The sequence below is a fragment of the Semicossyphus pulcher genome, unplaced genomic scaffold (assembly GCF_022749685.1).
Source record: "Semicossyphus pulcher isolate SPU_LCO1_2020_fin unplaced genomic scaffold, fSemPul1.0.p SCAF_7, whole genome shotgun sequence".
NCBI classification, from domain to species: Eukaryota; Metazoa; Chordata; class Actinopteri; order Labriformes; family Labridae; genus Semicossyphus; species Semicossyphus pulcher.
Genome location: NW_027211748.1, coordinates 13877364 through 13900184, shown reverse-complemented (window position 1 = coordinate 13900184; position 22821 = coordinate 13877364). Strand labels below are relative to the sequence as shown.

At 40.7% G+C, this 22821-nt stretch overlaps 3 protein-coding genes across 8 annotated transcripts in view; 2 read left to right on the top strand and 1 right to left on the bottom strand.

The window, feature by feature from the left end:
• Positions 1–10142, top strand: part of LOC138611291 (voltage-dependent R-type calcium channel subunit alpha-1E-like) — a 48606-nt gene extending 38464 nt beyond the window's left edge. Inside the window, exons 31-46 of one of the 5 annotated variants that reach the window (XM_069684306.1) lie at positions 15–137; positions 274–339; positions 1518–1609; positions 1739–1913; positions 2012–2139; positions 2395–2491; positions 2792–2897; positions 3082–3189; positions 3275–3375; positions 4622–4728; positions 4823–4922; positions 5812–5859; positions 6421–6525; positions 6972–7107; positions 7320–7483; positions 7659–10142. In XM_069684306.1, the coding sequence (XP_069540407.1) occupies positions 15–137; positions 274–339; positions 1518–1609; positions 1739–1913; positions 2012–2139; positions 2395–2491; positions 2792–2897; positions 3082–3189; positions 3275–3375; positions 4622–4728; positions 4823–4922; positions 5812–5859; positions 6421–6525; positions 6972–7107; positions 7320–7483; positions 7659–8183 (2181 nt within the window). In that variant the 3' untranslated portion in view covers positions 8184–10142. The remainder of the gene's footprint in view (positions 1–14; positions 138–273; positions 340–1517; positions 1610–1738; positions 1914–2011; positions 2140–2394; positions 2492–2791; positions 2898–3081; positions 3190–3274; positions 3376–4621; positions 4729–4822; positions 4923–5811; positions 5860–6420; positions 6526–6971; positions 7108–7319; positions 7484–7658) is intronic. The other 4 variants (XM_069684301.1, XM_069684302.1, XM_069684305.1 and 1 more) reach the window with 4 other exon arrangements.
• A 963-nt stretch (positions 10143–11105) lies between these two features.
• LOC138612226 (RING finger protein 11-like) lies at positions 11106–15495 on the top strand. 2 transcript variants are annotated; one of them, XM_069685543.1, is made up of 3 exons: positions 11106–11739; positions 12132–12295; positions 13109–15495. In XM_069685543.1, exons 1-3 carry the CDS (start codon positions 11617–11619, stop codon positions 13278–13280), a joined length of 459 nt encoding a protein of 152 aa, XP_069541644.1. In that variant the 5' UTR covers positions 11106–11616; the 3' UTR covers positions 13281–15495. The 2 variants fall into 2 exon arrangements, with proteins under 2 accessions (XP_069541644.1, XP_069541643.1); XM_069685542.1 differs by having other exon boundaries at positions 12126–12295.
• A 1212-nt stretch (positions 15496–16707) lies between these two features.
• Positions 16708–21169, bottom strand: rpe65a (retinoid isomerohydrolase RPE65 a). The gene is made up of 14 exons (XM_069684251.1): positions 21159–21169; positions 20720–20802; positions 20394–20544; positions 20013–20120; positions 19765–19906; positions 19531–19678; positions 19057–19138; positions 18485–18617; positions 18237–18376; positions 18018–18147; positions 17806–17920; positions 17138–17232; positions 16936–17047; positions 16708–16853 (listed from the first exon to the last, which is right to left on the bottom strand). The coding sequence occupies exons 1-14, from the start codon at positions 21167–21169 to the stop codon at positions 16708–16710; spliced, it is 1596 nt and encodes a 531-aa protein (XP_069540352.1).
• Positions 21170–22821: the final 1652 nt, after the last annotated feature.

Here is a 22821-nt window from a genome sequence, read left to right as displayed (position 1 = left end):
TGCGTCTGTCCCAGTCGGTGAACACCAACATCAACATGAGTTTCCTGAAGCTTTTCCGAGCAGCCAGGTTGATCAAGCTGCTGCGACAGGGCTACACCATCCGTATTCTGCTGTGGACGTTTGTACAATCTTTCAAGGTCGGACATGTTTCAGACAGATTCTTCTTTGATTTCACTTAAATTCCTCACACAAGGATGAATATTATATTTGTCAAGCAAAATAACATTTAAATTCTGGCCTCCAATAATAAATATTTCTCTCTCTTTCCAACAGGCTCTACCTTACGTCTGTCTTCTTATTGCTATGCTTTTCTTCATTTACGCCATCATTGGAATGCAGGTAAACTCACCAACATATCTCGATTCACATAACAAACTGTCTGACTTTTAAAACATACAGATCGTTCATTTTGAGGATGAATGTGTGCTTTAATTAAGCTGCATTGTTTTAATTGTTATGACCTTTTTAGGCGTGTTCTTTGCGTTTATTTGCTTAAATTGTAACTGGCTGTTGTGTTGTATTACACTTAACCTTGATTGTGATATTGCTTTTATACAACAGTTATACTAGCTGCAAATAGTAGTTAAAAGTTATAATCAACAACACCACTAACTCCACCAACTCAACTAGTGCCACTAATTAAAGCCACAGCAACATTATTTAATTACAGTTGCGTTAAAATAACAGATTGAGTATTGTATGTCACTAACAATATTAAATCAAATTGATGTCTGATGTCTGATCTGTGTCTGTGAGCACCCGCCCCTTTGTATTTAGTTTTTTAATAACTCATCCGGGCTGAATCAAACAACCAATCATGGTTAGCTTGTACGTAACTCGCCAATCACATCAACGCTTAAAAAACTCTGCCTCCTACGTGACTTTTGTCAGCAGAAGCACGTGAGTTAGAAGGATTTTTGGAACAACATATTTATAGTTATCTTTCTTGCTATTGATGTCAGTTAGCAGCGCAAACTAATGCCCTGGAACAGAGCTAGTACAAAGCTACATAGCTTCTGGATGCTAATGTTTTGCTTCCATAGCAACGGTTGGGAGGGGCTTAGCGGAGTGACACGAGACAGCAGAGGGAGAGGTGGAAGGTTTTTTTCCATTGGAATGTTCGTGTTGCCTACTGCCACTTTAACTGAAACTGGACTTCTGTTGCCAAGCAACCCAAACATTCTCCTGCTGTCTGTGTCTACAGGTTACAACAGATCAACTGTTTTTATATTGTGAATATATCTGTATGTTTTAATCTATCATCAACCAGTGAATTAAGAGTCTGCTGTATGATTCAGAGGTACCAGCTTGATTAATGTAGACGGACACAATCTGCTGTAATGTTAATTAACAGTATTCAGAACACCTGGCTGAGGCGGAGTGATACACAAAGTCCCAGTGCTGTTGTTCTCTGTATGAGCACTAATAGAACGCCTCTTATCCAATCAGATTGCTTGGTCGATGTAACTGTTGCATAATGAAACACACATGACTAATAATCGTGCTGTTTTGTGCAGGTGTTTGGAAACATCAAGCTGAATGATGAGAGTCACATCAACCAACACAACAATTTTAAGACCTTTTTCAGCGCACTGATGCTGCTCTTCAGGTGGGCTTATCTGATATTATTCCCCAAGGCTGATGCCTTCTGTTTCACTTCAATTCGGTTTCTTCATTTTTAGACTTTTGCAGAATTTAATTTGATCATTTGATTGAGTGTTTGTGTTTGAACCATCAGGAGCGCGACGGGGGAGTCGTGGCAGGAGATCATGCTTTCCTGTCTGTCGGGTCAGGAGTGTGAACCCGACCCCTCCATCGCCCCCCTCACCATGTCTCCAGACCACGAGGGAGGCTGCGGGACTGACTTTGCTTACTGCTACTTCGTCTCATTCATCTTCTTCAGCTCCTTCCTGGTCAGCGTTCAAGCAAAATAACATTCTGTTGATATCTTTCCCAGATTTTCTGTCTGTCTTGCACACTACTACTTCTCTGTTTTTGATGTCCCTTTTAGATGCTTAACTTGTTTGTGGCTGTGATCATGGATAACTTTGAGTACCTGACCAGAGACTCGTCAATCCTGGGCCCCCATCACCTGGATGAGTTTGTTCGCATCTGGGGGGAGTATGATCGCCTGGCCTGGTGAGATCTTATTAACTCTGTGTTCTATTTTTATCCAGCAGAGGGCCGTGAAATGTTGAAAATGTCAATGCAAAAGCAATATGCTGATAAAATCAAAGTCCAAAAGAGCATCTAAAGTTCACTGTGTTAAAGTTTTAAACATTGTTCTAAAACTTTCACGTCACATATAAAGTACAAGAACAGGAAGTTTTAACCTCTTCACCTTCTGCTTCTCTGTGCCTCCTCTCACTCATCACCCCTGTGTTGCCCCTGAAGTGGTCGTATCCACTACACGGCCATGTATGAGATGTTAACACACATGTCGCCACCGCTGGGCCTGGGCAAAAAGTGTCCTGCTAAGATCGCCTATAAGGTACTGAAACATTAACACCTCTGAGTTTGATAAAAAGAAACTTAAGTAAATTCTATGCATTATAAACCCATTATATACAGTATATTTATCACTCTGGAGACATACCAACAGAGTGATCAAGTCAGGGGGAATACAACAGACATATTTAGTTAAACTTGAAACAACACATTAGTTATTCATAATCAGGTATTGTGTTTTTAGCTTATGTTCAGTGTGGAATATTGTGCTGAAAGTTTACCCTAAAAAATATATTATTATTTACTACTTTTTTATTCTTTCCATTCCTTGTTTGCTTCTCAGAGGTTGGTGTTAATGAACATGCCCGTGGACGAGGACATGACCGTCCACTTCACCTCCACCCTGATGTCGCTCATCCGCACAGCTTTGGAAATCAAGATAGCGAGAGGTCAGGGTCAATAACAAGCATGTATGATATGACATAGGGCTGCAACAAAGTTATTTTTTATCATAGTTTATATTTCAGTTAAGTCGCTTAATCAATAAAATGTCAAGTATAGTGAGAATCTCAATCTCAAAATCTCAGGTGACTGTATTGACCGTACGTGTCTGAATGTGGGTGTTTGCCACAGGCGGTGAGGACCGTATCGCTCTGGATGCTGAACTGCAGAAGGAGATCAGCATCATTTGGCCTTATCTGCCCCAGAAGACTTTGGATCTACTGGTGCCCATCAACAAAGGTCTGCCTCTAACTGTAGAGTAAATACTCTCTGTAATGTCACTAGATGAGCAGTCACAGTTAATGTAGTGGCTCTGGCGTTACAGATACGGACATGACGGTGGGGAAGATCTACGCTTCGATGATGATCATGGACTACTTCAAACAGAACAAAGCCAAGAAGCTCCGGCAACAACTTGAAGCGCAGGTCAGATGATGATGTTTTTTACTACTTTATTACTACTTCTTTATTATTACTTATACCTTGTATTGCAATTAAACATATAAATAGAAGCGTACATAAATACAAGGCATGTCCATCCCTGTCCTCTTTTTATGACCATTTAAAGGGCTATGGCACACATAGATCTAATTTGGTTAGTTGCATGTGATAGCTATCCCAGCTAGAAATGTTTTGTTCTCAAAACGTTCTGAGAATGTTACGTGTGATGTTTGAGCGGGATGTTTTTATTTGGTTCCCAGAAGGTTCCTTTTAATAGCAGGAGAAGAGTTCTCTGAAAACATTTTCAGAAAGTTGCAGTGAGAATGTTCAAATCACATTTCAGGAACGTTTTATGAATCACGTCCTGATAGTTCAGGCCTGACTAACATCCTGAAAAGATCCTCATAATGTTGCAGTGAGCATGTTTTTATGTAACATTGAGCAAATGTTTTATAAAAGGCGTTCTGACATCACAGGCCTCAATAACATCCTGAAAATATCTTCAAAATGTTGCAGTTAAAACTCTTAGTTTAAGTTTTAACGTTACAAGAACTTTATTTGAAACGATAAACATCCGTAAAATGTTATTTGAGTATTAGATTAAAACGTTTTCTTTTAAACGCAATTAGAACTTGTAGGTAAAGTTAGCCTATGTTATGGGAACGTTCCCTGCTAGCTGGGATGACTGCTTTGATGGCTATATTGCTCTCTGACCTTGAAGCCTGAAGATTTATCTGTATTGTTGTAAATACGCTTGTGCAAGCAGGGTAACGAGAATATAGGGGATAGGACCCAAACGCAGACTACAGAGCTGAAGTTTACCTATTATAAAAGGTTATAAACAAATTACTCATGGTTATGGTGACGCAGGAAAGTTCAAAGCCACAGAAGGCAGTCCGAACAGGCAAAAAATTTGTCAAGAAGTAGGCATGGTACAAAAGTAAAAAAAAAAAACAAGCAAAGCCCAGAAAAAAAAAGATCCCAAAACACCCGAAAAAAAAGACAAGGGCTGGAAGGTTTGGCACATGGTACACAGACAAACTGATACAGACAGAAGGTTCCACACAAACAAAATAAACCAGGGAGGGAAAGCCAACAAATAAAAGTGGCAGGGAAGCAACAAAAGGGCAGGAAGGAAAGCAGCTAAAACATACAGTATGTGACATTAACCAAAAAACAGACCCTTGGAACAGAGCAAGGATAACAGTAGTATTTGTCTCTCTCATTTCAGAAGAGTAACTTAATGTTCAAGCGTCTGGATGCGTCGACCCTCCCGGAGGACATTCTGTCCAACACCCAGACGCTGCCGATGATGGCCCACAGTGCCGGCTCAGCCCTGTGAGTCTGTGCACACGCTGCAGATTTGTTATATATTTGTCCTCTCCTTTTTTATCTATCTGTTTGTTTACTGCTTACCTCTGTCCCAACGCAGGACCAGAGGAGGCTTTGTGGCTTTGAGCCCCATCTCACCCCAGGAACTATTTATGCAGCCCATCAGCTCCGACGCGGATGTCAGTCAACAGCAGAACGTGGTAAGAAGACAAGTACGAATATCAGAGCCTTTTCTTAGAGCAGTGGTACTCTGTTGGCTTGCCACAGGCTGCCTGTCTCAGTGTAGTTTTTAACAGTATTTTTAACAGAATTAATTAAATCATGTCAACAGAATTTTGAATAGTAGAACCACTTTCTTAAGCTGCAAGTGCAACACACATCAGTGGCTTGTCAATTTGCCCAAATAACACACACTTGGAGCAAGATACAGACAGAAAAAGTAGTCCTGCTATAGTGAGGGTATGAGCCAGGTACGAACTGAACAACCAGCACACATTCACACATGCTACATAAACGTTGGTAGCCCGGCTTTGAGAATAAAACGGCATTCAGTGCAACAAAAACTGTTCCCATATCAGCCGAACCATCCCGGTGAAGAATCCACGATCGAGGATAATAGTAGATGAGGGCTCAGTTGAGTGAATCCACTTCTGATATGGAGTGCAGCTTGCACCAGGCATTAGTTAGCCTACGTCACACACTCAAAGACATAATCTCTAAACTTCTGCCCTCTGATATAACACAGCATGCCACAGTCAGAGCAATAAAACAACAGCAGGTGCATAAAAAAGCAAACATTTCTCCTTCTCCGTAAAGTATTTTTAGAGGCAGGGTACGGCACTAGTACAGTAGCAGAGATGTGTCAAGGCTGCCAGTGAAAACAGTAGATGTGTGTGTCATATGCTGCTAATGTGTGTTGCACTTTAAGTTATAAGAAGAAGTCCCAACAACCAGGTTTAAGCCACTAGGTTTTTCAAATGTACACATTTTTTACTTGATTAACGCCACACAAACAGTATGTTGTTTAATTTGTATATCAATTCTGTTTTAATGGATGACATTGCTGTGACTTTTCTCACTGCGTTGCAGAGCTCGGCACTGCTGCTCTCTGTGCTCCCGTCTTTTATTCCTGTGGAGGTTGGATTATCAAAGGCAGATTGTAAAACAGTTGTCGTTTTGCTGTGTCCACCCTGTCTGGTTTTACCGGTCTACATTGCCTGCGAGATAAATGACATGAACTTAGTCTGACACTACCACATATTAGTGTGTCTGTTCTTGCATAGGAATGTGTTCGGACCCCAGACGGATGTTGTGTGACCCTCTTTGTGTAGCTGTTAGGACCTGAACCTGCATGATGGAATGAACTTCCAGGCTGAAATATGGACTCCATCTTTCCCTGTGAATTGTTTTGTTTCTCGTCTCTTCTCGCTCTTCTTGTCCACTGTTTGCTCCTCTTACCCAACCTCACACTGTTTCTACTCCTCCTCGAAGTCAGTTGTCTGCTGCTAGTTAATTTGTCCGTTTTTGGCTGCAATGGCTTCTGATTGGATGGCTCTGATAGATGACCCTCAGTGATGAAATGGCTTGTATGCCCTCCTTTCTCCCGGAACCTTCGTGTAGAGGCAGTCCTGGCTGGGGCGAGCCTGATTGGTGCTCTGTCTCTCCTTGCCCTCCTCACGTGTTTCTGTACTCACCTAGGTGGGCGAGTGCAGTTTGGGGATTGAATCCCCCGTGGAGCCTACATTAGGGAGGGGCCTGTGTGTGCGGGCCTCTTCCATGCCCCGTCTGGCTGTAGATTTGCAGGTACACACATCTTTCATGACACGGCCCTTTGAGCTGGATCTTGAGGACGTCCGTGACTGCATGGGCTCGAACGCCAAGTGCCTTGTTCCTTACATGCACGAGATTCTGAGAAGTTTAAATCTGGGTTTGCCTTGTCTTTTGCTCTGTAGGGAGTCTGATTAGGGTTCAAAGATCAAATACAGAGTGATGTTTGAATGCTGATGCCTTGCCTTCTTACCTTGATCTCTTCCATTTCCACAGTATAGGACGCTAAACCTAAAAGTCTATTTGGATGCTTGTTTGTTTGCACCGATGAAAGCATGATTTTCTGTTTAAAAGCCTCTGAATGGTCCACGTGTTTAGTCTGAATGTAATTCCAGCATGTTTAATGGATCTTTTTTGGTATGTGCCTTGTGCTTGCGTGTTTGTCTGTTTCGTGTGTGCGCGTGTGTTTCAACGTACAAAAGCAGACAGAGGTAGCAGGTGGCTCCATGAAGCGTTCAGTCTCCACGGTTGCGGATCAGCGAGTGAACGGCCTCTGGCAGGAGGAGAAGAGCCCTGAGCGACTTTATCGACCTCGTCACAAAAGCTACAAGGCTGCTGGTTAGTCCTGTCACGTGTTGTTATCATCACATGTCTTCTTTTTTTCCCCAACATTTACAAACACAAACAGGTGTTAAAATGGGAGTAAGGTCCAATACAGATTATTGTTATGCGGTAAATGTAGGAAGCATTGAGTAAAATTTTGAGGAACAACTTATTTTATTTAGTCTCTTATGTCATGTTGTCTCCTCTTCTGGATATCTGCCCTCTAGTTTCTCGGTCTGAGCACTGGCAGAAGGGCGACAGGGAGCGCGGCCGGTCAAAGGAGCGCTGTCACCTCCTCTCTCCGGGCGAGTCTCGCTGTAACTCTGAGGAAAGGAGCTTGCAGCCCTCAAGATCCTCTAGTACAGAGAGAGCACAGCCCCAAGATAAACAGGTGGGTTCAACTGCCCGATTGAGGGACAGCAACAAAGCACGGTCACAACAAGAGCTTTGGCCAAGGACAGTAACTTGAAGTACAGTTTCAGATTGGCCCTTTAAATTTTGTATGTTTTTTCAGAGATGTCCATCAAGTCATTGTTTGTTATAGTTCTTTTTTTTCTTGTCTCCAGGGCAACAGCTCAGACAGTCCAGTGCCCTCCACCTCAGAGTCCAGCACCCCCAGCGGCCGACGACCTTTATCCCAGACCCCAACCCGCTCGCGCCCCCACATCTCCTACTCCCCGCTCGTGTGTCGTACGAACCCCTCCGTGGGCGAGGACGAGGATGAACAGGGCAGCCCAGACACCATGAGGCGGGGCAAGCTCACCTGGGAGACCGAGGAGGGGGTCGCAGACGAGATGCAGAGCGAGGCGGGCCTCAACCCTTCCCCACCTCGCCGCTATCCCTCCGAGCCTTTCCTGGCCTCTCAGGACGACGACCACAGCCCTGACCCCTCCGGCCCCATGGAGACGTTGACCTTCGAGGCTGCCGTGGCCTGCAGCCTGGGACGATCAAACACCGTCAGCTCGGCCCGCCCGCGCTTGCGGACAGGCTGGCAGGTCCCCAATGGACATTTCCGGAAGCGTCTGGCGCAAACAACCTCGGTTCCTGGTTGTGATCCTCTCAGCGACACAGAGGAGGACGACAGGTGCTAGGGACAGGAGGCTCAGCATGACGGGGAATCCCCCAGAGGTGTTAGAGGACTCTGTGCCACAGTGTGCAGAGTCAAGCTTAATGTGACTCTTTCTGCATCCGTGCTTTGAGGCCATGAGCCCTCTGGATGTTTTGGTAAAATGTGAACCCAAAATAAATGAACAGAAACGAACAATACTTCCTGAAACTGTAGTTGCCAATTCACACAGAACACTGACAATAAATAAGGTCTATTTCCTGACTTGTACTTGATGATAGAGAGTAATAACACATCTCAAATAGTTGTGAGATGCAGAAAATCAATGAATGGATCAAACTGTCATTTGTGTCAATAGGTATTATCATTTCTGAACATGTTTCTAAATGATTCAGTGTTGCTCTAAACAGTATTTATCTGTGGGGTGTGTGAATATGTAACTACATTTTCTTATAAATTAATCGTTTTGTAAATACATTGTGATCATCAAAACCATTGCCATTGATTAGACCAGATCACTACAACAAGCCATCGAGAAGAGGCGATCTGATACTTTACCAGACAATGTGGATACTAATAAGTAACACTCAATAATGCTGGATTTTTTTACTGTATGAATGAATGTTCAGGGGAAAAAAATGCCTGATTTTCTCCGTCATTTTCCTTTTTGGTATTGAACATAATAAGTTGTGAGATATGAATACAGTTATAGACTTGCATAGAAAAGATGCTTATTTGTTATTTCACCCTACATCACTGTTAAATCATGCCTACAACAAGACATTTCTTAATTATACTTCAATACAGTGTCTTTATTTAATTTATTCCAGTCTGCACCCTTTAAATCAGAATTTTCAAATAATTATATTTACCATTTGATTTTGAGAAATAGTGGGCGTGTAATTTCACCATGAGCTGATATGAAAAGAAAATGATCTCATCTATTTTCATCTTTTCTTCCTTGTGAATATTATACAACACTGCAGACGATGACTGTAGAAACACTGTAGACACACCATGACCCATTTTGCTTCACAAATTATCATCACTCTATTACTTACTAATAATGTACAGAGAATTTATGCTGTTTGTAACATTTAGAAGAAAAAAAATCAACAGTATCAGCTGATGAGCTTTAAAGGTAAAGGAATCTTTGGAAATGTTCATTTTAAGGTATGTGTTTTGTTTTATTTGCCTGAAGAAGGCCGATTCTGTGAAACTCACTTAACCAAAAAAACATGGAGATTTGTATCATAAGTTCCTGGAATGCAAATACTTTGTGGGTTTTTATGTGTACAATAGCTGTATATAAAAAAATAAAGGTGTCCTCAAGTTGCCACTCTTATTAGATGCCTTTTTATTTTAGTTCATATAAAGGCTGGGAAAACATCCGAAACCTTGATATATCAGACCTTGAAACCTTGAGCATTGCAATAACGGCTCCCACAGAAAGACTTCAAGAGCATTAGGATACTCTGAGGTTCATGCTTTAACACAACTGCACTGTCAAAACAAGCCTCTGTGATAATGGCTTTTCTTGTAGATGGTCTCTTTATATATCTTGCTGATTACCTGATGCACATGTTGTCTGTACATTTAGTCTGAGTAGTACGACTGCTCGGGTACTTACAGAGAAGATTGAAGCTACTTTCACAGCTTCTATGAAATTATAAAATAAGTAAAAAGACATTGAAAAAGCAAGCAAGAAAAAGAGTTTTAAATCTACACACCTATTAGTTCACCCACACTTTTTGTTCCTGATTACACCTCTATAACTGTGTGGGAGAGTAGCTTATGTGCTTGAAAGCCTTTGTTACAGCAGACATTTTTAGAGCAGGAAAAGTACAAATGTCACTAAAAACACTGACAATGATTGTACACCTGTCACATTCTGACAGTGGGACAGTGAACAAAAATACCAGGACCCCTGAAACTGATTCAGCTAAATGTATTGCATCATCAAATAAAGTCTATTATTATCTTGCTGGCCGTTTGTTTAGTTTTGTTGGACCTTTGCTGTTGTTACTGATTTATTTAGTTTGTTGGCACCACCTTATTCCAGTGTAGCTCCACAAACTTCAACCTGAGAAAAGCTCTAATCAGCCAGACTAAGTGAAAACACCTGTGTGGGTGTCTAAGGCCTTTGATGTGGTTAGAAAGAGTTTAGCAAAATGGAAAGGTCTCAGGGGAATAGTGAACATGTTTGTGTGTTCTTTGGTAAAATAAACATTTGTGACTAAAAAATTTGCCAATGAAGATTATTACATTTACAGTAAGATCAATATTTGGATTGCATTGATACTAATTTGGACTCTTGGACAAATAGATTCAGTTTTCACTTGCAATGGTAAAAAAAAAAAAGAATCAACATAACTAATGAAAACATGAGTGAAAGATCTTTGGGTGATTAAAATAATAATAATACTAAAAAGGTAAGAATAATATTTGTAAACTTAAAATTTTTTTTTTAAATTAATGCAGAAATGGATACCGTATACAGTGTAATTAAGTGTAATTCACCTATTACACAACAGCATAAACGAGAGGCTAAAAGGAAAGGGAAATTATATGGACTTGTTACATGGTTGAATAAAACAAAACATATGTTGTAGTATTATTATTATATAACGTAATAATTATAAATTACTTGAGGGTTATTTTTTTGCAGTGTTTATTTCATTGTAACACAGCAGATCATTTACTGGTTGGCTATTACATTTTTTATCATATTATTACATCTTTGACATTAATAATGTCCTTACTTTTTTAAAGATGTATTTAAAGTGTGGAATCTAAGCAAATCATTTTCTTCTTTGTCATTATTTTTAGTTTATTTTTATCACCGAAAGGGGAGGGTCTTTAGTTCCGTCATTGAGCGACGTCAAAGAAATCATCCAATCAGCGCGCAGAATCACATGCATACGTCATATCCAAAGGACCGATAACATGTCCTCCGGTTGAAGAAAGAGCTAGCAAGGAAGCGAACTGTTAATTCTTACTCACGAAGTTAAAAGGCGGAAATGTCGCTTCAGTCCAACACTAAGATCGCTCAGTGTGAAAATCACAGTTGCTGCTGAAGTAGATATTTTGTAGAAATTGTCATTCTTACAAAGGAATGAGCGATACTCATCAAGGAAGTCGCCCAGCTGGCTAGCGAAAAAGTAGCTAGCTCGGCTGCTAGCTGACGTTAGCAAGGGAGTTCTTTGTTTTGTTTTTCAGGAGGAGGTCCGTGTAAACATGAAGATAAACTAGTATTGACATTTGCTTTGAAATTTTACGTTTACATAGGAGTTTTATAATCATGAACATTGCATTTTTAGTAGCAAGAATTCGAACTGTAATTTAATGGTTTGTAGAGTGTTAAAAAGACAAAACTAACATTAGCCACCCAGAGCAACTTTAGCAACAAAGACCGGATTTTTAACGTCGGCTAGGACAGGATTGGAGACACGGAAGATATGGGCAACTGTCTCAAGTCTCCGACATCAGACGACATTTCTCTGCTTCATGAATCCCAGTCAGACAGGGCGAGTTTCGGTGATGGGACAGATCCAGACCTGGAGCCACCTCCGCCGTATCAGGTTAGAGTTGCTAACACTGAAATCAACAAAGGTTTCATTTCAAGAAATAAAAAGTTTCGTGCACACAAAGAACAAATGGTCGTAGGAATAATGTTAGTTAGATACGTTAATGTAAATACAGATGGTATGCCTGTGTTTTTTTTCTCTATGTGGCCTTTATATAAGGTTGCCTCCAGTCCCGTGTTGCCAAAACTACACCTGAGTAAACAAACTGGTTTTGGGTTCATTCTAACTAACTGGCCTGTAAACAGCATCCAGATAAGACAGCTGCTTTGTTTCAGTTTATCCTAGCACAGAGCCCGACCTGTCAAACCACGGTGTGTGGAGTAAAACTAAGCTACCTATAATTGTTTCTTTCATTTTGGTGTTTCTGTGTCTTTACCCAGGAGCAGGCTCACATGCCCATGTACCATCCCACGCCTAGTCAGGCCCGTCTGGCCACCCAGCTGACAGAGGAGGAGCAGATCCGCATAGCTCAGCGCATTGGCCTCATCCAGCACCTCCCTAAGGGTGTTTATGATGGAGGGCAAGACGGCTCCGAGAAAAAGATCAGAGAGTGAGGATTTTGCTTTTTTTTTTAGCATGTGATGTCTGAGACGATGGTTGCAGGCCATTAGGTTTCAGCTAATTAGTGTGTTTGAATAGGCTAATATTAGCTAATATTATCAGACACAATGTTTACTCCTGATCTCAATATACATATTATGACATTTATTAAATGTGACTTACTGTTATTGTTTCAGTTAGAGTGAAATATAAGCAATCCTAATTGTGATCATTATTAATATATTTATCATCATTAGTAGTCTCAATTAAGGGGGTCTTGTATTGTGCAGCTATATTCCTCTGAAGCTAATTTGTGATTTGTGCTAATATATAGTTGAGTTGACTTATAATTCAATAATCAAACTGAAATTTGCTGACTTTAACCTCTAAATATTAGGATTGCTGCTCTTTCGGTTTTGAATATATTAAGGTAAATATTTTTGGGTTTAGATCAAACAAAAGAAGCCATTTACAGAAATCAGAAATGGTGGTGATAACTTTTCTACCTTTGGCTAAATAAAAAAATATCAGTAGAGCAATTAACAATCAACATAGTTGCACAACAACCCAATAATAAAAATTACTTGATCATAATGTGTCAACATTAGGTTCTGGCTTCATTCATTTGGCACGACCAATCAAATTAGATCAGATACTTGTAGTGCTGCTGCAACTGATGGTTATTTGAACCATTATTCACTCAACTACAATATTTGATTATTCCAATTCTGCTTACCACTAATGCACCCTTTAAAATAAAACTTACCTTAAAGATGGTAGTCGACTCAACAATGAGGTATTACTGTTATTTCATCCGTTTCAGGTGTGTGATCTGTATGCTGGACTTTGTATACGGAGACCCCATCCGGTTCCTTCCATGTATGCACATCTACCACATGGACTGTATAGACGACTGGCTGATGAGATCCTTCACCTGCCCCTCCTGCATGGAGCCCGTCGATGCTGCCCTGCTCTCCACATATGAGACCAACTGATTATTCCACCCCCCCTCCACCACGCTTAGATCAAACTCGACCCCCTCCAGACCCAAAACACACACACAAACCCACAACTGCCCTCTTGTAGAGTGAGGGGTGCTAAAATAATGTGTTGGCTGTTTTTCTTGCACTTTTAAACAACTGAAATTTAGTCCGCTCATATTGGCCTTCCACCCCTCTCCCAGGTCTAGTTAAGCCGGTCTTAAACATTACTTACACAAATCCAGACTACCCTGCATGACTGCGTTTGTGTGCGTTTGTTGTGCTGAAGCGGCGTCCTGTGCTGCTGCTACCGGTGAGCATGAGCGTTGTGTATGTGAGCTGTTTGGGCTGTTTGATGACTGTGCATTTCCACTTGAGCCGGCCTCAGTGGTTTTTCACCTCATTATCAGATTGTCCTTGTTATCAAAACGGATAATTGGGCTAACAGATTATTGACCAAAATGCCACAAGGTGTTACTAAAAGAAAATGATTACATTTGAGGTGTTCTGTGGCAACAGTAAACAAAGACTTCCTCAGCATATTGATCTCCTCTACATGCTCTCACAATGGAATGGCTCCACACTTTGGAGATATGGGAACACACAGCCTAGTTTACACTGTTGGTGTTAGATAATACGGAAGGTATTCCTCTTCAGTTACTGAGGATTACAGAAAAATGATGCACACTTGACAGAAATCACCCAAAGTTTAAAAGTACACAAAGTTCACCTGAAGGAGATCAAGGCTACATGATATTTGCCCGCTCCAAATGGCCAGACTGCTTCGAGCTGAAGGGAAAATTATGTTGTGTATCGTGAATGTGTCACCTGATGGTGTGTAAAGAAGCTGGCAGCCAATGTAAAGGGCTCATTTGTGCATGGGCAGGTGGATCAGTCAGACCGAAATTAGAATCGCTTGCACACACTTTTCATCTGATCCAGAGATTTGCACTTTACTTATAGGACAGTATCTAAACAATATATTAATATATGTACCTTATAACCTTGCACTATCAATACTTCATCCTCCTTTGTTCTCTGAGATGCAAAAGTTATATAGCTGATAAAGACATTTTCAAAGCTGTCGGTAGTCACTTATCACGTTAAAGTAAGCCTGAAGATGTATTTCATGAAATCTGTGATTCAGTAGTGTGAGCCTCCGCTTTGTCCTGCTTGATTTTTCGATTCTTGTGTGTAAATGAAGGGACAGAGGCTTGCTCCAGTTTAAAGAACAAGCTTGGGAAATACACGTACTGCTTTGTTGTCAAGAGTTACATGAGAAGATTGATGTTGGTCTGATTCAGTAAAAAGCTGCTGCGAGGGGGTGAATAGCTTAGCTTAGCTTAAATACTGTAAGCAGGGGGGAAAAAGCTAGCATCCATAGCACGCTCAAAATATGCCTACCAGCATCTCTGAAGCTAATCTTTGTGGTTGTGTGGGAAGTGCTCTTTGGCAGCGTGGAACTAAACAATTAGACGCAACATGTTGATTAATGAACTATAAAAGTGCTGGTAGGTCATTTTTTGAACTTTACACAAAGCCAGGCTTGTTGTTCCCTCTTGCTTATAGTCTTTATGCCAAGCTAAGCTAATCCCCTCCCTTCTTTAGCTTCATACTTGGCATACAAACATGAGAGCAGTATCCATCTTCTCATATGATGGTGAGAAAGCAAACAAGTATATTTCTGAAAGTACTCAACTGCATCTTTTAAGAAAGAAAAGAGGCTAAATTTGAGGTAAATGTTGATTCCACATCAGTACAAAGTCACTTTCTTTCTCACTTTTTTGTGTGATTGTACTTTAATTATGTTTTGTTTTTGTTTTATTTGCATTCACTGTAATCATAATTGGTTTCTTTTTGATTCGTGGCATTGTTTGGTGAAAGTCTGACTGTCCTTTTTTCTGTTACCTGTCTTTTCTCTTTACCTTCCCATATTTCTGTTACATGACTGTAAAACCCAGAGCGTATTGAGTACAGTAACTATCCTACTTTGACACTGGTGTCAGCCTGACTTTGCAAACCTCTGTCCCAAACGACTTTCAGGGTGTGAGAGACTTCTTTTTATGGTGTGATAGTTACAACTGAGATTTTCCATTGAGCTTTTCCTTTGCTGTGTTTTTTCGGCTTCTGTTGATTCTTCTGAAAATTAATATTTCGTGTAACCTTGTTTTATTTCTTTTCGTTTTGAAAGGCTAGAAAGCCCTCATGTAAAAAAAAAAAATAAACAGGAAAAAAAAGAACATCTTTTTAATGGATTAATTAAGAACAGGAAGTGTCTTCACTCCATCTAGAAAATCTTCTGGAATCCGTCAGACCAATTAGACTAAATGCATGTGTGAGAGATTACTGAACACACCATTGCAAACATTTTCCTTTCAGCCTTTAATTAATGCAATCCTCAAATCTGGCAGTGGAATGGAAACGTGACAACGGTACGAAGCAATGGAGCCCAAGCCATATTAGTAATGTGTGAAGCTTTGTTTCATCTGCCTACATCAGCTGTGGAGGAAACATGTGAGTCAAATTAAGTGTTTTATTCGTGACGCACAAACAGAGGAATTGTAATTCAAAAAACAGAAGTAAATCCTCTCCTGAATGTGGCCACACACGATCCATTAGCACCACACGGATGCTTTGTTTCTGCATATGAATGTCATGTGCAGTGAAAATGGTTTATGGGGTTGTGACATTCGTGTTAATGCACTTATAGAGAATCATTGATTGCAACATGCCCTTCCTTTCTTTCTTCACATGAAGCATTGACAGTTAAGCAGCTTTGCAGTGGTGCAAGACTTCAGAGCAGACTCCGAACACTTTGAGCAACAGACCCAGAACACACATGGAAAGGTTATTTGTTCAAATGCGACCATAATAAGATTTTGTGTGGCAACGTGTAAAATCTCCACTAATATCTCAAGAATTTAGAATCAGGCTGATGGATTGTTGCCACTAACTGTTTACGGGTCAACTGACCTTTGACATATCAGGAGAAATGCTCAAATTTAACCCCTTAAAACATCAAATGGCCTAATTAAAAGAGGGTGATCGGAACACAGAGTTGTATTTAAGCCAGTAAATTAGCAGTTTTATTGATCCCCACTTCATTGACTGTCTCTTTGTGCAGTTTGCCACCACGCCAAGCTAATGAACATGCTAAGTAACAGAAGGAAACAGAACGATTCATTTTGATTGATTTTATTTTTCAAACCATGAAATATTCAGCATGTGAACCATGACATTTTTTATTAAACCAATGACGACTATTAAGGGTTAGAAATTCTGGTACATTCAAGCTGAGACGTAGCGACTTTGCCAAAAAGCCACATCAGTCCATATTCTTATTCGTTTAACTGCAAAATTAAAACATAGAACCATTTTGGCTGAAAAAGCTTTATTTTTCTTGCCATTGATACATTAAGTCTTTGTGGCGGTTAAAGCATGTCTAGGCTTTGTACATCCCGTGGAAGGTGACTGGGATGCCACACTCCACTTCTGCCCTGGCGATCTCAGACAGATCCTTGGCGTTGAGGATGAGGAGGTAAGCTGGTCTCTGGGAGCCAGGAGCTGCCACGATGGTCAGCAGCACACCTGAGGGCAAGACAGAACATTATAAGGAAAGAGTTCTTATCACAGTAGGTGTTGTATTACCTACATCCTGCTGTTGACATACCGTCATCCTCATCTACCCCTTCAGGAGTCTGAACAAACAGGGGCTCTGAGGGGTAGGAATCAGGTTCTTGCCATACCCAGGTCTCCTTGGTCTTCACGTTCAGCTTGCAGATCTACAAACAAAAGCAAAACCAGGTAATGAAAAAGCTTGTTCCACACTCTATGAATCACTTTCAACAGATGTTTTTTTTTGTTTAACTCACCCTGTCTGGAATGAAATGGTTGAGACCCAAGGCGTAGGCGTATGTGTAATTCTTCCCCGCGAACCTCCCGTAGTTGATCTGAGGGAACTCAAAAGCTACAAAAACAACATCAATATGATTACTAATCAAAATATTATATCAACTATGATTTAAGAATTAATGTGTCAACCTACCATCGGAACAAGACAAGTTTTATTTGGTGTGGTAGATGTGTCTGGTCCTGCACCAGACAGATTTCTATCTGACCTGATTCATGTCGGGCCAATCACAACCGTTTATCTAATATGGGGCGAGTTTAAGGGCTGTTTCCTGAACAACAAAGATGGCTGCCGCTGATATGAAACTTTCTGAACCCACTATTGTGCCAGTATTAAACTTAATGGGGGCGGTAGAGCACAAACGGTATGGATTGGTTTCTTAATGATGTAATGACAAATGTCTGTGTACTATGTTGAACTGGAAGCCGTATGAATTGGCTGTTGTAACTAGCTACCTAGCCTAGCATAGTACCACAACAATGGATGTTTTTTCTTCTGATTGGTTGCATCGTCCAGAGATAATGCATCTTAAAAATATAAGATAAAGTGAGTTTCCAGACTAATTTCCATTTGAATTGGTCTGTCAATGCCAGGCTAATGTCTACCATGACATGACCATGATGTTCGCACCTTGTCGAGGCCCGGAGAACAGCACCTCAGGCTCCAGCCAGATTGTCCCATCAGCGTGCATCGTGGCTGTGGCTGTGGTGTACGGCAGGCTGACCAGGTTCTTCCCCTGCTCCTCCTACATCGAGTCCACAATGATATAAGAGCAAATAACATGAGATTTAAAAACTGCATATATTATTGTGTCCTCTTAACGAGTGAAACGGGTAACTCACCTTGTGAACATCCAGGGGAATGACATATCTGCGGACCTCTGGCTGAGGCGCCATCATGGCTGCCTTCTTCACCTCCTCCCAGTTGGCTCTCAGGTTGGCCAACCAGAGGTAGTTGTAAACAAACTCAAACCTGCAGGAATCAACAACAATGTCTTCGCATTAATCTAATCTGCTGAACATATACAGGTTTAAATATAAAACATTTAGCTGCTCTGTTACCCTTTCCATCCACAGAGGTCAACAACAATGAAGCCTTGGTCCTCAAAGGTGTTGATGTGATGGAACATGCCGATGGCTGCACCTTTGAACTTGAGATCGATGTACTCTCCCGGCTCTTTCTTGGCAATGTGAAACAAGGTCTAGAAAACAAACATTGGAATAGATATCAGGAGGTTTCAGAGGCAGATCATGTGATGATATCAAAGGTTAGTATACATCAAATAACCAAAGACGACCAAATCTCTTACTCCTTGGCTCTCATTGGACTCGAAACAGTCCATGTAGTTGGAGCCCCGGATGCTCCAAGCACTCAGGAACTTCAGCAGGTTGATCTTCACAGGGGTCTCCACAAAGACAAAGTAGTTCTCTGACATGCCGAAGCTGAAATTATTGAAGAGAGAATGTCAAAAAATGTGACTTTCCCGCGACAACATTGACAATGTATCAAATGGATTACTGACAATAATCCGGTGGGCCAGACTCAGACTAAAGCGGAGCGTATTAATGCTCCCAGGGTTCTGTGCAACCCGTCTTACAATCCTCTTAATAGGATATATTTAGGAGACCTTTCAAAAGGTTTAATCTTCTCAGTCATGTTTTTTTTTTTTCTAAATCAAATCCAAAAACCACCTTTAGCCTGCTGATGTTATACCACCTGTAACCAACACCTTCAAATTTGCAGACACATAAGACATCAAGATATCTCCACAGCTGCCAAACAGATTTTCCCTTTGTTTGTTTGTAAAACAGCCCTCCCCAATCTCTGACTGATTTGAAAAAAGCATCCAGGGAACATAGCGGTGACCCTGTCTATACGCACCTGTGCACGTAAGATGGCTTGAATCTCTCAGCACTGGGGATCTGCACCACCACCTTAGACTTCTCGATGGGGTCAGACTTATCTAAGAAAGAAAGCAAAGGTTGTAATATTACAAACTGGTGTAAAGTTGTTTTTTACTGCCATTTCTAATGATGACAATGACATTAATGCTGAATAAACTGCTTATTTATTCTTAATATATTCCTAAAAGCGAGTTTGGTTCAGTAATTATTTCAAGAAAGAACTGATTGTTCCCAATTTAATGATGTGGTTGAAACTATTTCAATTAAGCCTTCTCCTGAGGCCCGACCCTGAGAGAGAAAACATGTTTTATACAACATTTTGCTCGGCTTTTGAAAGGGGTCACCGTGTTTTATTTAACCCTGAATTACCATTCAGATGAATGTTTTGGTTAAAACATGAGTGTAAGGTCGCCGCTGTGTTTGTTTTTCTTCGTATGTGTGCTGATCAAACCTTTCTGTGTGGGGGGAGTCCTGACAATGTTATAGGCCAGCGATGCTCCTTTCCCCATGCAGTTGCCGATGTTAAACACCGTACCATCTTTCTCAATATGAGGGTGGGCTGTCACTCCGTTAATGTTGATATAGTTGCATATATCAACCTGGAGAGAAAATAAATAAAGTTTAATAATGGTAAGATGAGTTTTTTTCACCTCATATTTTATAAGAAGCGTATATATCGATGTACCTTCTTCAGTGTCTCCAAGGTGTCAGTGTTCACTTTAGTCAGGTAGTTGGTTTCTGTCACGGCGTAATAATCCTCGCCAACAGGGTAAACGTTCACCAGGCAGTTGTCTGTGACCTCAACGCCTTTGAAGTAAGAGAAGAACCTGCAAACAAAAGAAGATCCCGTGCCTTATAAAGCTGTTGCATTAATCTTTTCATGATAGTATAGAGCCAAAGAAGACCTGTGTTTGCATATTCGGTGCTACCAACCTGGAGAAGATATTTTTGCAGGGGTCAGGGTAAGCGAAGGTGCCGAACTCAGTGATCACCACACGCTTCTCTGTGATGGCTCTCACGTAGGCGTCTGTTCTGACGAACCTTAATGGAGCAAAGAGTGAACGATGATTTAACCTTAAACATTTACTAATATTGAATACAGGCGTGTGTCTGCAGCAGACCATTCACTCTGCACGAGCATGAGAAAGTATTTCTGCAGAGAACTATTATGTGCTTTTAATGGAATTTCATGGTGTTAGTGCAGGTGTATGTGGATCTTTATTAGGGATAAGTCTGCACAATAATTATATGACATAATAAGACTTTATGTGCATATAATTGAACAAAACACTTCTGTTGTTCTCCAGGTCTTACTTTCTGAAGTAGGTGACTTGGCCGTTCTTGAAGTCGAATTTGTGCATGAGCGCCTGGCCGTCAAAGAGGTGATAAAAAGGTTCATCTCCAACTTCAAAGAGCCCAGGTCCCAAACGGAGAAGACTGCCCTTCAGGAATGAAGGAATCCTACCTGTAGGACAAACACAAATCAGAGAGTGCTTTGGTATGCATGGGTTTGATTAAGCGCCTACTGTTCTGGTGTACTCTCAGAGGAAAGAAATACTAGTGCATTTTCTGATGGTGAAATCAGTACATGACTGTCTAAGAATTATTTGCCTATTTGTGTCTGAAAGATTCAAACAAACCTGTGACTGTTGCTGGAATAGGCTCAGCCAGCTCCTCACATGTCTCAAAGATCTTCTTGTAGCCACCAGCCGGGTGTTCAAATCTGTTATCGAAAAGTGAAGACCAACACGATCAACATTGCAGCCAAGTAAAATAAACTGAATGAAAATTCCAGCAAGTAAAATGAATGAATGTTGTCACTGAAAGCTGTATTTCTGTCAGGTCATGCAGTTCAGAGTGTAGCATGAGCTTTTAAATCCTCCAGAAGCTTAAGCAGCTGCAGACACACTGACCATTTAAACCATGTAAAAGTCACAAGATCGACTGAAAGAAATGTCGATGCAAAAGTGAAATTGTGAAAAAGCAGAACTCGTCACTGACTAACTTTCCACATATGCTGTAAATCAATATAAGCTAAAGATTTAATTAAAGAATAGTTTCAATTGATCAGAAACTCACCGGCTGACCATGTCTCCGTCTCGTCGTGGCACCAAGCAAAGCAAACTGCTAAAGAAACCTCTGGTCACTTTGAACCTGCAGCTTCTGGCCTCCCAGAAGATTTGGGGTATTTATTCACCCAGTCCCCCTGAGCATGTGTTACAATCTACCCCGTAAACCTCTCTCCTGGCCAATCATGTCGCACCATGAACAAGAATCCCATTGTGCTTATATCCTCTGTTCGATGACTCATGGCCACCCCTCTGAAACCGGATTTATCAGGGAGAATATTAATTGCAGAGAACTGGCACATGTGTGGCAATAGTACATGTGATTGTTTTTTTTTTTTAAATGTGTCAGTTGTTCAGGTTTTTTACTTTAAGATATAGTTAAGCTGAGTCATACTAGGTGCAGTATATTTCACTGTGTAGGGCCACAAATCTGCATTGAGCAAGTCAACAGAAGTGAATGTGGGTTTATTTTCAGTAATCATATGAGCTCCACATGTCTCGCCAGTATAAATTCTACCACACAGGGTTGTATTAAAGCTTTAATACCTTTATGTCACGCACAAAACAAAACAACAAAACTATTATGTATAGTGCATACTTTACTCTTAGAATTTTAAAGGTTAGAATTATTCAAAAAAAGAGGATTATGACTGAATTGGCCAGAGATCAAATCTCTTTGTAATGCACGACAGTTATAAAATAATGTTCTTCTAATAATAGAATAAGTATAAGAGCTATTGCGAAACAACAACAACAGGGAGCCATCACTGCTGTTTAAGCGATCTTGTACAACATGAACCCATTGCTAATTGGAGGAAACATGGCCAGTTGTTCTTTGGTGTGATTACAAAAAGCCTTAACTTGCTTGTCTCCATGCAACTATAATCTAGATGTAGGGATTATGTCAACGTAGCCACAGGACAACCGCTGCTTTGTTTCTCCTGGGAAAAAACACAATTAGTAGGCAGAGTTTCACCAGAAGCAGTTTTGTCAGACGTAGGGCTGTGATGTAGCTCCACCAGCCAACACATGTGGACTGACTTAAATTAGAGTTATAAAACATTTTAATGAATATCTATTGGTCAAGAGAAACATGTTGCTGACAAGTCTTTTTTCTTACTTTTTGCTCAGGGTTAGTTGCTCAGTTGTCATGCAACAACAATTGCAAGTGTGCAGATGTAAGGTAACATATTCTTAGCTGAGAAATTTGGGCATGCTATTTAAAATTCAAAGGCTCTATTTTTTCAAAGGATTTTCCTTTTACAATAACAGGTTATGGCTGGGGTTTGATCCCCTGAGATAAAATATAAACAATTTAAAGGCAAAAGAGTCAAGCCAAAACTAACTGTGATGGGAGAAGAGAGGTCCATAGAGGGGAAGCATCATGCAAGTTATCTTGTTGTAACAATGGCAAAGATACAAACACTCTACTTTTAATCAATACTTTTTGGGCCTCACTGGCCACTTTCTTGTGTGCAACATCTATAAAAGCGAAAGGGAGACCTCTGGTGGTTACTGATTGCAAATGTTCCCATATCATAGCCCGTGTGTCGCAGGCGCTGGTTTTGCAATAATAATTGTATTTATTTATCAGATTTGGCAAAGACAAATTAATAAGCCTTTCAAATGTATCATTTTATAACTTTACTGACATTATTGGCACAGAAAACGAA